Source organism: Arvicola amphibius, chromosome 11 (genome assembly GCF_903992535.2).
Source record: "Arvicola amphibius chromosome 11, mArvAmp1.2, whole genome shotgun sequence".
Taxonomy (NCBI): Eukaryota; Metazoa; Chordata; class Mammalia; order Rodentia; family Cricetidae; genus Arvicola; species Arvicola amphibius.
Window position 1 is genome coordinate 13099709 of NC_052057.2, and position 14366 is coordinate 13114074.

At 40.1% G+C, this 14366-nt stretch overlaps 1 protein-coding gene across 3 annotated transcripts in view; it reads left to right on the plus strand.

Annotated features, from left to right (window-relative positions):
- Positions 1 to 14366, plus strand: part of Ift80 (intraflagellar transport 80) — an 81140-nt gene that overhangs the window by 14403 nt on the left and 52371 nt on the right. For all 3 annotated transcript variants that reach the window (XM_038347739.2, XM_038347740.2, XM_038347741.2), the window contains one exon: positions 2040 to 2108. In XM_038347739.2, the coding sequence (XP_038203667.1) occupies positions 2040 to 2108 (69 nt within the window). The remainder of the gene's footprint in view (positions 1 to 2039; positions 2109 to 14366) is intronic.

Genomic DNA, 14366 nt, shown 5'->3' on the forward strand with positions numbered 1-14366 from the left:
TCTATCTTGAGACAGAGTCTTGATATGTAGTACAGGCTGGCCTGGTATTCATTTTGTAGGTCAGTCTGGTCTCATATTAGCAATCCTCCTGCCTCAGCCTTGTGACTGTTGGAGCTATGGTGCCATTATGTCTGTTTCTTGAGTATCATATTGTTATTTTTATTTGTGACTTTTGGAATATGTTCTATCAAAGAAGGCTCTTAGGATGATCCAGTCCATGAGGTGTGGTGGCACATGCCTTTAATCCCAGTACCTGAGAGGCAGATGCAGCTGGATCTGAGTTTGAAGCCAGCTTGATCTACAGAACGAGCAGCCAGGGCTACATAGTGAGACCTTGTCTCGAAAAACTAAGGAAAAAACGAAACAAAACAAAACAAAAAGATCAAGTCCCTAGAGTAAGTAACAATTACAATTTTAGAAAATTCCGAAATTGAAAATATTCTCCTATAACTTACCTTCATCTCGCTTCTCTCTCCAATCCCAGCTCTGCTCCAGGTAGGACTTAACTGTTTTAGTCACCGACTGCTGCACTAGTTACTCAACACTTAAACAGCAAGCGTTGAGTATGTGGCCATTTCCGTAGGTCTGGGAGCAGCTTTTGTGGGTGGGTATTTCTGGCTTAGTGTGTCGTGAGGTTCCTTCAAGTTGTAACTTGTGGCTGCAGTAGAAGAAGCCTTGACTACGCTGTGAGGTCTACTTCCAGCGTGGCTTACACACACGGGTGTTGGCAGGAGGCCTTAGTTCTTCTCTGGCTTTGGCAAGAGACCTTAATTCCTTGCCACATAGGCAATTCCATAGGGCTAGAGGAGTATTTTTATGACATGGTGTCTGGCTTCTCAGGGATCCAAAAATGAGCAGGTTAGAAGCCACTCGTATCTTTTCTGACTCACCCTCCGAAATTATACTCTGCCCTTTCCACTGCACTGTGCTCGCTAGAAGCAACTCCCTAAGCACAGACCACACTGAGGGAGAGCGAGGGTAGGCTGCACCCCTTGAAGAAAGGAATAGCAAAGACTGCACATGGCTGTAATCTATCCCTTAGGCCTTCTCTAGGAGGGTTTGTTTTTTTAGTGACATGTTCTCTGTCTCACCTGTCCCTTTAACTTCTTTTCCTATGGCTTCTTTTTAAGCATATAAATGTATTTACATGTGAATTATTTTAAAAATTAGGCAGGGAATATGTCCTAGGCTGGAATGGAGTTCTGTAGTAGAGTATTCGCCTACTATGTGCAAGGTTCTAGGTTTGATCTCTAGTAACACAAAAATAAAATATAATAACTAACTAAATAAAAACAAAAATCCTGTTTGGTATAGTGGTGCACACCTTTAATCCCAGTACTTGGGAGGCAGAGGCAGATGTATCTCTGTGAGGTCGAGGTCAGCCTGGACTGCATAATGAGTTTTAGGGACAGCCAGAGCTAATAAGTGAGACTCTGCCTTGAAAAAACTCAGAAAACAACCAAACCAAAACCAACCAACCAAACACAACTCCCTTTCTTAAATGACTCTGTAGCACCAGGCTTTTCTCCCTCTTTCAGCTAAGATGGTCACTGTGGATTTCATCTCTTCTCATTTCACTCATTCCTTCTCCTGTTCCCTGGTGGTCAGCTGCGGTAGCCGGGACACTGAGAATACTCTCCCTGGTGGTCAGCAGCAGTAGACAGTACACTGAGAATACTCTCCCTGATGGTCAGCTGCAGTAGACAGGACACTGAGACTATGCCCCCTGGTGGTCAGCTGTGGTAGATGGTACACTGAGAATACTCTCCTTGGAATATTCTAAGTGGAGATTATAGTGAAAATGGAAGTAGTGTTTGAGTAATATATGCCTAAGTTTTAAGGAAAAATAAAATTTTGGCTATGGAAGTTATGTTGATGAAAGTTTTTTCATGTAATTTTTTAAAAATCTACTGCTAAAACATACCCTTTTACACTTTGAATGAATTGTATCTGAATTTTAAACATTTAGATGTTTACTTATATGTGCAAATGTAAACCTGAGATATTTTCTACAGATAATGTTTTTCCCCCCTTCACAGTTGGAGAAGATGGACAAGTGAAAATCTGGTCAAAGACGGGGATGCTTAGGTCAACATTAGCTCAGCAAGGTATGCTTTACAGCTGGTCATTGAATTTCCAAGATGGTACAACACACGTGTCTCAACATTATGTGTGTGTGTGTGTGTGTGTGTGTGTATAAAATAGGGCTAGAGAGCTGGCTCAGAAGTTAAGAGCATTTACTGCTCTTGCAGAAGATCTGGGCTCAATTCCCACTCACAACTGTCTATAACTTCAGTTCCAGGGAATCTGATATGCTCTTCTGACTTCCAAGTGCACTAGACATGCACATGGTCTACATATATACATTTAGGCAAAATATTCATACATATAAAATGCTAAAGTAAGTAAATCTAAGAAAATACTTTTTCCTTAAAAAAGAATCAACTATAGTGGATTAAACTGACTTTGGTCACGTTCAAAACCTGAATTCTCTTACTTCACTTGGGACTTAGGAACAATTTTTTTAAAAAAGATTTACTTATTTTATGTATGTGAATGTTTTACTTACATGTTTGTCTGTGCACCACGTGCATGCCTGGTGCCTGTGGAGGTCAGAAGAGGGCAAGGGTGTCAGATACCCTGGAACCGGAGTTACCTTGTAGATGCTAGGACTTGAATGTGGGTCTTCTGCAAGAGCAACAAATACTCATAATGGTTGAGCCATCTCTCCAGTCCCTATACTTTTTTATTATTACGTTTATGTATCCATTTATTTGTGGGTTCACGTCTCCACCCTTGTGGGGATTACAGGTCAGTTTGTGGGAGTTAGTTTTCTCATTCACCATGTAGATTCTAGGGATGGAACTCAGGTCACAGGCTGGTGGCAGATATCTTTTCCTGCCAAGTCATCTCATTGACCCTGAACTCTCTTACTTTCTGTGATGCCTGATGGACCATGGTAATATTATTTAAATTAAAATACATTTAAAAAGCCACGCATGGCGTGTTGGGAACCTCTAATCCCAGGATTCTGGAGGCAGAAGAAGGTAGGTCTCAAAGTGAGTTCCTGAATATGCAGAGCTACATTATTGACAGAGATGCTTTTTCTTTCTGTTAGTAAATCTATACAAAGGCAATTGTAGGCTAAATACTCTTTTTAACTGATTATGAAATATTTAGAGCATCTTATGCATAAGGAAGGTCTGGGTGTCTAGTTAAGACAATTTAGCTGGGTGTAGTGCTGCATGCCTGTAATACTAACACTTCAGAGACAAAGGCAGGAAGATTGTGAATTTGAGGCCATCTTGGAATATATAGCAAGGATTTGTCTCAAAAATAGCTCATTGGTAGAACACTTACATAGTATGCAGAAGGCCTTGGGTTCAATCCATGGTACTGAAAAGAAAGAATGAACACCACATATGAGAAGATATTAAACATTCTCATATCCCAATAGCCAGGCGTAGTGGACCATGTTCTTTTTTTTTTTTTAAATTTAACTTCTTTATTGATTCTTTTGGAGTTTCATACCATGCACTCCAATTCCACTTATTTTCAGGTCCCCCCATCCTCCCCTCATCCCTGCAGTATGCCCCCACAAAAGAAAACAAAGCACACAAGCAAATAAAAATAAGAGAACAAACCAAAAAAAAAAAAAAAATCAAAAACCGCTTTGCTTCTGCTTCTTTCCCTCCTCTCCAACAGCTCCTCATTCATCTTAGTGGCACTGGAGGCCTCAGTGTGGCATGTAGTTGAAGGTGCGTGGTTGATCGGCAGTTATGATTCACCAGACAAGCTTTAATATATATAATTCAGTTTTAATAAAGGAAAGGAAAGGGAACTTACAAATCCAAGGTTCCAGCGAGGAGGGCAGGAAAACAAAGAGCAGGCAGGCCGCAGGCCCGCAAGATTTTATAAGTCAATATTAGCCTAAGGGGGACACGCCTAAGAGGGACACGCCTAAGAGGGACACGCCTTTAGACCAAGGGGGACACGCCTTTAAACCAAGGGGGACACGCCTTACAAAACAAGGTTTTGGGCTAGGCTTCCCCTTCATCTCCCCCTTTTGTCTAAATAAGACAGAACCAAACCAAATACAACTATATTCAATAGGAACAAATAATAAATATAAATTACAAACAATATTAAGAAGAAACATATAACAAAAGTTTTACTAAGCATTCTATTTCAAGGAGTCTAAATAATGTAGAGGGTAACTACAATTATCTAATCTTCAACCCCATCAAAGATCTGAGAAGGGAAGTAATATTACTTAAGCAACCAGGAAGTACAAACAAGAAACTTCCAAAATGTGCAACAAATGACAGAGACAACTAACTACCTGGGCAGTCACCCAAAGTTTCGTTTTGCAATGTTGAGGCAACCAACTTTGGCTAAGGCCTAACACAACTGACATAACATTTTTCAAAGGCAAGGAACTTTTTGTAGAACTGTCCAACCCTGTCTTGGCAAGATAAGACAATCCTGTTTTTATCCATTACGGATACTCTGAAACTCTGTCAGTGGTCGAGGTATGGGCTTTTTCTTTGCCTAAAAGCCACTTCTGCCAAGAAGAAGACAAGCTCCCAGTGGAGTGTCTTTGGTGCTCAACATTCTCTCGGGAGTAGAGTGGTGTTGCCAGGAGTGATTGTGTCTCATAAGTACCAAACTCTAGGTTATATTAAAGGCCATGTTCTACAGCTCTTCAAAGAGGTCGAAGATTATACTATCTATACTAAATATAATTTCTATGTATCTAAAAAACCTGAAAAACAACTGTGCAATAAATGAGGACAATATCCCCAAACGTAAACAATGTCATTATACAAATAATATCAGAGGTAGAAATGTAGATTGCAATATGATAAATATCTCAATATAACAATTGTTTTAAACAGAGGTAGAAGCATACTCTCATACAATAGAGGTAGAAGCATACTCACATACAATGTTCAATATACAAGAATCAACACCAATGCAATTTTCTAATAACAATAATTCACAAATACTAAACATCCCATCAAACCAGGTAATCCCCCAGAGCATGAGACTCTTAATCTCAGGGTCGTGGGTTCGAGCCCCACGTTGGGCGCCAAATGAAGGTGCGTGGTTGATCGGCAGTTATGATTCACCAGACAAGCTTTAATATATATAATTCAGTTTTAATAAAGGAAAGGAAAGGGAACTTACAAATCCAAGGTTCCAGCGAGGAGGGCAGGAAAACAAAGAGCAGGCAGGCCGCAGGCCCGCAAGATTTTATAAGTCAATATTAGCCTAAGGGGGACACGCCTAAGAGGGACACGCCTAAGAGGGACACGCCTTTAGACCAAGGGGGACACGCCTTTAAACCAAGGGGGACACGCCTTACAAAACAAGGTTTTGGGCTAGGCTTCCCCTTCATGTAGTATATTCTTCTGATGTGGGATTCCCCTCTGTATGCTGTGAACACCATTGGTTGATAAAGGAGCTCTCTTGGCCTGTGATAGGGCAGAAGAGTAGAGCTAGGCAGGGAAAGCTACACGGAATGCTGGGAGAAGGAAGGCAGAATTTAGAGATGCCATTTAGCCACCAGAGGAGAAAGATGTAAGCCGCCAGCCAGAACCTTGTCAGTAGGCCACGAGCCTCGTGGTAAAACATAAAATAATAGAAATGGGTTGATTTAATATGTAAGAGCTTGTTAGGAATATGTTAGAGACATTGGTTAAGCACTGTATTAATATAATATAGTTTCTGTATGGTTATTTCGAGTCTGGGCAGCGGGGAACGAACAAGTGGCCCTCCTTACAACACCCTTTTGTCCTATCAGCTTTACTAGCAAACGTTCATTGCAATGAGTCAGTGGACCATGCTTTTAATCCCAGTACTTGGAGCCTGAGACATGAGGATGCCCACTAGTCTGAGGCTTGTTCTAAGTAGCCAGTTCCTGTCTAGCCTGGCTATACTGTCTCAAAACAACAATAAGAAGTCCCAGTAATTTGATAATATTAGCACACCTTGTAACTGATGTTCACCTGTGATCTCTGTCCTGGTAAAGGGGAATAGACAATGAGTGAAACCTGGTAATGGACACTGTTTAGAGGAATATCTCAGTGTTCTGTGTGGGGAAAGGAGGGCAGTGATCAATATGGCGGCCATTCCTGTTGGGGCTTAAATTGCATGTAAATTCTTATGATATAATAGACTAATGACCTAGAACACAAAGCAGCCTTATGTTTACCTAAGCATGTATGAGCTGATCTTGCAGATGATTGTTCAGAATTATGAAGTTATAGTATAGAGCATCTATAACTAATGCATTATAAAACTGGTGTTCACTCTGGGATTAATGTTAAAGTTACATTTGTTTAGTTCTTCATTAAGCAAATGTTAACAGAAGTGATCAGAAATACTAAGAAGTCTTTTTCTTTTGAAGTAAAATCTTTTTACCCATATCTCTAAGTAGAATGTTCATTGATGAGTAAAACTTTTAAGATTCTTGGGAACAGTCATAGGTATGTTTCTGTTTTAAAGTTGTTTATTACTTCAGTAGTAAAGTGATGAAATATGTCTTTAGAGAGTAAGCCTTACTTTAGTGGGCACAATGTTTTTCTTTTGGCTTTATAGATTTTTTTAATGCTGGAGCTGGAACTCCAATCAAGGCTTTGTAACTTCTTGGCAAGTTCTACCACGATGAACTACTCTACTCTAGGTCTAGGCCTCGTAGATTTTGTTATATCATGCCATCAGCAGCCAGAAGAGGGCGCCAGATCCCTTGGAACTGAAGTTACAAATGGTTGTGAGCCACCATGTGGGTGCTGGGAGCCAAACCCAGGTCCTCTGCTAATGGTCTTAACTACTGAGGCATTTCTTCAGCCCCTTCCTGATTGTTTTCTTTGCCACATATTACCCTTGAGTCTATTATTTTGTTATTTCAAACTTTCCAAGTCTAAAGTAGGAACTTGGAATAAATTGCTTAATATTATTTATGAGAGGGTAGTGATATAGAGCTATTTATTAGTTCTGTGCTGTGCTTTATATGTTAGGGATCTGGAAACTGAACTACTGCTTGGTTTACAAACAAAAAATTGTTTTAAATTAGTAATGATACCATTCATCAGCATTCTAAATAGCAATAATTTTTTTGGTATAAAAATGACTTTGAGAGCCAGGTGGTGGCAGAGGCAGAGGCAGGTGGATCTCTGAATTTGGGGCCAGCCTGGTCTATGCAGCAAGTTCTGGGACAGCCAGGACTACACAGAGAAACCCTGTTGGGAATGGGGGGTGACGACGGCTTTGAAACTGTTAATCATTTTTGTCTTATTTAACCTTATTCTCATTTAAGGCTTATATTCATTATTAAATTGATAAATATTGTTATTTTTCCTATTTTAGTTATCCTGTAAATATTTCAATCAAATAATCTGCTTCTTTTTTACATTTAATACTGCAGAACTGTGCATTTAATTCTTGATGTTTTAATTACTGGTGTACTTTTCTAGCAAGGCAGACTTTTCCTGTTCATCTCTGGAAAAATCATTAGGGAAGTTAACTTGCCATAATGACCTATTCCAGAAGAAACAGGTCTTGATGACATCAATGATTTAGAGACCAGATTTTGAGAACAGTTGTAAATCTAGACTACTTGAAGGTTAGGTGTTAATGTCTCAAATCAGAAAGTCAGGCAAGTCAGCCTCCTTTACAGGGTCTGGAAATTTGATACAAAAATATATCAAATCCAATTTACTCTAAAATTCAGAATTCTATCAACAGTGTTGAGAGTATCCTTGTTATTCCATCCACACATTTATATTAATTACACTTCTTTCTTTTTTAAAACGTTTATTCTCTGGCATATGTGCACACGCATATGTGTACATATTACATTTATTTAGTATGTGTATATGTGTGTGGGTAAATGCATGCCATGGCATACATGTGGAGGTCAGACCTTAGCAGGCCCCCAGGCCTTAGTAGACCCCCGCCCCCCGCCAAGACCTTAGCACAACTGATGCCACATTGGAAGCATCATTCAGGCCTTGGAGCTCAGCTTGGAGGCTGCAACACCAGCCAGCAAGGAACAAAGGCTAAGTCAAGGATTCCAGGAAAGTCCCCAAATATACTAACTCTGCCTTTTTGGCTTCTGTAGTTCCTTTTCTTACTAACTGAAATGCAGCAACCAGGATGTGGGTTTTGTGCATATAAGACAAAATTGGGGGGTTCGGGGCTGCATGATCTGGGCATTCCCGTGAAGTCACCAGCCAGCAATAAAGATTTCCCCTTTGGCTTTACGAGTGTCCGTGTGGTGGTCTCCAGTGTGCTAACCTCATAACATACAAAAGTTGATTTCCCTTCCAGCACATGGGTCCTAGGGTTCAAAATCAGGTCATCAGACTTGAAGGTGTGTGCATTTCCTATTTGTTGATGAAGAGAAATTAGTTCCTGAATTCATTTCTCTTGTTCTTTTTTTTCCTTTTTTTCTTCTGAGGCAGAGTCACTCTACTCCCTGGCTGAAGCACAATTAATAAAAGTTCAGAGACAGAAATTTTGGTTCAGCCTGAAGTTCAGAAAAACGAAACAGCCAGCCACTGTCTCTTACTTCTACCTCAGATACAAATGAAATGCCACAACACTGGCTCTCCTTGGACTCACAGAGAGCCTCCTGACTCTGAGTCTGGAGTATAGGGATTCAAAGTACATGCCAATATAGCTGGTCCTGTTTCATTTGTTTACTATTAGAGCTTTTCATGTATAAAGTTTACAACTACTAGGTCTTTGCATAGAAAACGATATTGAATATTAAAGATAATCCCAACTTGAGTGGGATGCAGTTAGACTTGGTTTAGAAATGATTTTCAATGGTACCTATGAGGAGTTACCATCCTTGAGAAAAATATATAAGTTGTGAATAATTACAATTGTGTTGCATTGTCTATTTTGATTATGGATTGAGATATTCCATTAAATATGTAAGGACATTTCTTCCTATTTTCAAATAGAAGTGAAATAATAAAAGGTGGAACTGTATATGATGAAATTAGCCAAGATGTCTTGGGTTAATGGAAATATGTTGAAGATCAGAAATAAAGGCTGAAATTTAACTTGGGAGTCAGGTAAAAGATGAAAGAAAAGTAAGCTATGGGGAAATTGGGAGGTGAGGATAGAAAGTGAAGAAAAAAAATGCTTTCGTTTAAGCTTTTTTCCTGACCCAGTGACGTTCATAAACAAGACATTGCTTTTTTTGGAATGAGTCCCCCTTGATTATAGTTAGTTCATGTCTTCTATAAGTAGGACAAAAGGGAAAGTTGTTGTTATTATTATTATTTTTGACAGGGCCTTGCACAGTGACCCCAGCTTGTCTGGAATGCACTGTGCAGCAGTCCTGGGTCAACCTCTCCGGTGCTGCTGGCATTGCAGGTGTGGGCCACTATTGTCCACTGGCAACTAGTTCTCGAGTGCTTGCTGCAGTGAAGAGCAAAGGAAGCTACTGGTTAATTACTGCAGAACAAAGCCTTTGCTAGTGTTAACAGTGGTTAACAGACACTGTTTACTCAGTGCTAGACTTCATTCTAGTATTTCCATCCCCTCTAACATCCTCACTGCATTGATTAGTGAGCATTGTGTTTCTAATGCATCCTCTAGGGACAGAAAGCCAGCACTTTGACGTGATGCTGTTATGGTGTGAATGTGAAAAACATGGTACATTTGACCAGGTACTTCCTTAAAACAATCGAAATACACTTTCTCAACTCCTCTGTGGTTTAAAATGCTTTCAACGGGTTGAAAGAATTTAGATAATTTGTTTTACAGAGAGATAAGGGTCTGACATTTAACACAACCCCAGGTGCGTGTGGTTTCTTAAAAAATGTCAAAAAGATCACATGACTTTTAGTGTAACAAGTCAGAAAAACAAGGTGATCTTGAGTGTTTTAGCTGATGTGGAGCATAAATAAAAATTTCCTATATAAAAGGCCAGACATTATTAGAAAATGATTATGTGTTTCTGTTTTTGTTAATGATAAATTAATCCTATTATATAATTTACTAAATTCTTATTTTAAAATAATTCAGTCTGGTGCCTAGAGGTGTCATTTTTCTCCTTTGTAGTCTGAAGAGCAGCACTAGGGATGGTGCTGTGCTCTGTACTGTTAAGTGCAGCACTAGGCATGGTCGGTGCTGTGCTCTTTTGTTTTATCTTGATGTAAAGCCCTGGCTGGCCTGGCCTTGTCTCGGGATGGCCTTGAACTTGGAGTAGTCCTCTTGTCACAGCCTCTGAGGTGCTGAGCTCTCACACATGTACTACCGTGCCTGACTAATTTTTGCTTTAATACATATATTTTTAACAGTAATTTAAGTACTATGAATTTGTCTCAAATGCTAGTAGGAAGGATTCAGCATAAAAGGAACCATTTTCTTTGTGAAGCTGGTCATCTACCTGAATAAGTGATCTTCATGCAAAGTGCCCAGATGGAAAATTCTGAGTACCCACCTGACTGAAAAAATGTGGTGTAAACCCCTAACAAAGGAACTACTTGTTTCACTTTCTAAGCTTGCTTTGTTTTATACTCGAAATCATGTTTCTGAAACACTATTATTTAAAAACTGTATAGCAGGAAATAAATGATCTTCTTGTTCTACCATAGTAGGTAGATGAGAATTTTGAGGGAAGGTTTGAAAACAAGGAAATGGTGACACAGCCACCTCAAGAGGCCTCAGTTCAGATGTTAAATTGAAGAGGACAAAAACATCCCTGGCTCCTCATCCTACACCCCAGCTGTGCCTTTGACCACAACTAAAGGCCTAAAGTCACATCCTGTGTAACTCAATGGGAGCTGTTCTTACAGAATTGTTTCCTTGGGGCAGGTGTTTATCATCAGTTAGTGTATAACTCAGCAAAGTGTGCTTTTACTTAGTGTTGTGAATATTTGATAACAGAAATAAAAACAAATTAATTTCCCTTTTGCACAAAATGTAACTATAATCATAGAAATTAGAAAGCATGCACTAGGTTACTATAATCCTAACTACATCATTTTTTTTATTTAAGAATTTTGAGAATTTTATACATGAGTACACTGTATTTGCATCATTTTTTCCCTCCTTTTCCTACCCTCTTCTACTCCTCACATGTCCCCTCTACCTTGAAGTCATAACCTGTTCTATAAACATTGTTAATTTTGTTTTGTTATGTTTTGTTTGAAACGGTCTCACTTTGTACCATTGGCTTGCATTAAACTTGATAAATAGATCAGGCTGGCCTCGAACTCACCTGCCAGAGTGGGAATAAAGACGTGTATTGCCACCATGCCTCACACTGTTGTTATCTGTGTATAAACCCTATTGTTGTGTGTGTACACAGCCTCCTGAATCCATTTAGTATAGCCAGCATACACCTGTATTTAGGGCTGATCATTTGAGGTTGTATAACTTATCAGGGGGCTCATCCCTGCAGAAAATATCTGCTGTGATTCTTCCTGCCTCAACCTCTCTAATGCTGGATTATAGGCATTAGCCCATCCAACCTGGCTGGAAATCTGCTTTTGAATCCCAGGCCAAATCCAGGTTACTCTTAGAGAGGAGGAGAGGGACCCTTTGAGTCTGATCCTCTCCTTGGGCTGAGTTTCATGTCTTGCTGCGATACTGACAAAATCCAGATGCTGTTGACCAAGCAGGATTATTAGAGCTTTTATACCATTAAATGTAAGCTGTGGAAACCATCCTGAAGAGTTAGTATGGACAAGGTGTAGACTATTCAGTTGCTCACTTACACACTTATTTGGGGAAAATGCACAAAATAGTGTATTTGTCTTAGTGAAATTCAATCCTCTTGATTATAGCATGTTGAATTTTCTAAGTAATTAAATCATGCTGTGTAGTGGTGGTGCACACCTTTAATTCCAGCACTAGGGAGTCAGACACAGGTGGATATCTGTGAATTCGAGGCCAGCCTGGTTATAAAGCAAGTTTCAGGACAGCCAGGGCTACAAAGAAACCCTCTCTTGAAAAACCAGCCAACCAACCAAACAAATAAATCTTATTAATTGAGCCTGAATCATCAAATTCAGATTTTATTTTCCTGGGAATGTAAATTTCTTTAACATTCATTCATTTGAAAGACCTGGATAAATCCAGACCCCTCTAGCAGGAAGAATAGAGCAAAAAATCTAGCAGGAAGAGAAGAGTCAAAAATATAGGTTAGCCGATTCAGTGACTGTGTTCCAGGAACTAGCTGACCATAAAGTTAGATTATAATCTTGAGAAATGGGGATTTAGCCCCTTGTGATTATCACTGGTATTTTCGGAATTTTCCAATGACGCCCTCTCTACCCCCTTTGGGTTGTGGTTTCTTACCCTAAATACCCCTTCTTCCAGCTACTCGGGGTCAAACTCCTCTACCCCTCTGTGGGAAATGAGTCTCGGCCCCATGGCGCTGGTTCCTGTCAATAAACTTCATGTGATTGCAGCAAGGATGGTCTCTTGTGAGTTCTTGGGGGTTCTTGGGGGTCGTGTTATCCCGAGACTTGGGGGTCTTTCACATTCATTCATTTCACATTCATTCATTTCTTCATAGAAGCCAAATGCTATAAAATATATATTTCTAGACAGTTTTCAAAGGCTTGGTTTTATAATTATAAATGGGTAATGGTTCATGGATTAATTATATAACTTTGATTAATTTTTCTAGTGACTGGGTAGCTAGACCAAGGCAGGGGGATTACAGTTTATTTATTACTATATAACCAATCTTTCAATAAGTTTATATACAAATGTATATTGTGTGTGTGTGTGTGTGTGTGTGTGTGCGCACGCGCGCGTGCATGTGATAAAATCTTACTATGTAACCTAGGCTGACCTATAACTCTGTGTAGTCCAGCATAGCCTCCAGTTTGTAATCTTCCTGTCTTAGCCTTCTGAGTGCTGAGATTATAGGCACATACCACTTACTTGGCTGTTATACCCATTTTTTAAAGTGAAGGTCACATAAAGCATAGATTTCTAGAAGATATTAGATATCCCAGAGATCCAGTTAAGAATACTGTCGCTACCAAGCATAATGGTGAACTGCCTCCCTGACCGTAGTGTTTAGGGTGCAAATGCAGCAGGATCAGGGGTCTGAGGCCAGCATGGCTATATGGCAAGATCCTGTCACGAAGAAAGCTGGGTAGGGTGGAGAGATGGCTCAGTGGTGAGGAGCACTGGCTGTTCTTCCAGAGGACCCGGTTTCTGTTCTCAGCACCCACATGGTGGCTCACAATGGTCTGTAACTCCAGTACCAGGGAACCTGGCACCCTCTTCTGGCCTCCGTCAGTACAGCCATGTACATGGTGCATGGTATGCCCAGGTCGTGGAGTCCCGTATGTAAAATCAGCCACTATTCCAGTTTGAACTCGAACTCTCCATGTGTCCAGTGCATTGATGCAATCAGAGAGTCTCGAGCCATCTGATAAACAGCAACACCTTCGTCCTCCGAGAATCTGAAATGTAAGAAATCACAGGGAGATGGTTCATTTGGTAAACTGCTTGTCACACAAAGGAAGACCTGAATTCTTATCTCTAACACCCTCATAGAGAAGCTGGGTGTGGTGGACGCCTGTAATAATCCCATCCCTGTGGAGTTCTCTGCCCAGGAGGATCCATGGCTCTTACTGGCCAGCCAGTTTAGCCAAATCAATGGGCTCTAGGTTCAGTGAAAGACTGTGTATTAGTCTTAGAAAACACGGTGGAGAACGATAACAGATATTTAGTGTATTTTATGTAGGAATAAACTAGTCCACTGTGCATGCTCTTAATCCCAGCAGTCAGGAGGCAGAGGCAGGTTGATCTCTGTGAGTTCGAGGCTGGCCTGGTCTACATAGAGAGTCTAGGATAGCCAGGGCTACACAAAGAAACCCTAAATATACTCACACACACATATAAATAATGCTATATATAATTTAAATTTATATATAGTGTTTACATATATAATGAGTGTGTGTGTGAATTATGTTTTCACCTTATACATCTAGGCAGTTTCAGCTACATTGGTTATTCATGGGAGGTGAAGAACCATGAATTTTATAAAACCTTTATCCTAGGTTTTAATAGAATAGTATCTGGAATGTCTGAAAAAATGTTGTATATTCTCAGCAAGATTTAAATTGGTTGAAAAATATTGTGTCATTGGTAAGGTGGAGCACACTTGTAATCCCAGTGGAAAAATCAGGAAGTGAGGCCAGTCTGGGCTACACAGTAGGCTTGTTTCTCAAAAAGATAACAAAGTTAAACATACAAATTCAAACTATAAAGCCTGACAGTGGTGGTGCACGCCTTTAATCACAGCACTTGGGAGACAGAGGCAGGAGGATCTCTGTGAGTTCGAGGCCAGCCTGGTCTACAAGAGCTGGTTCCAG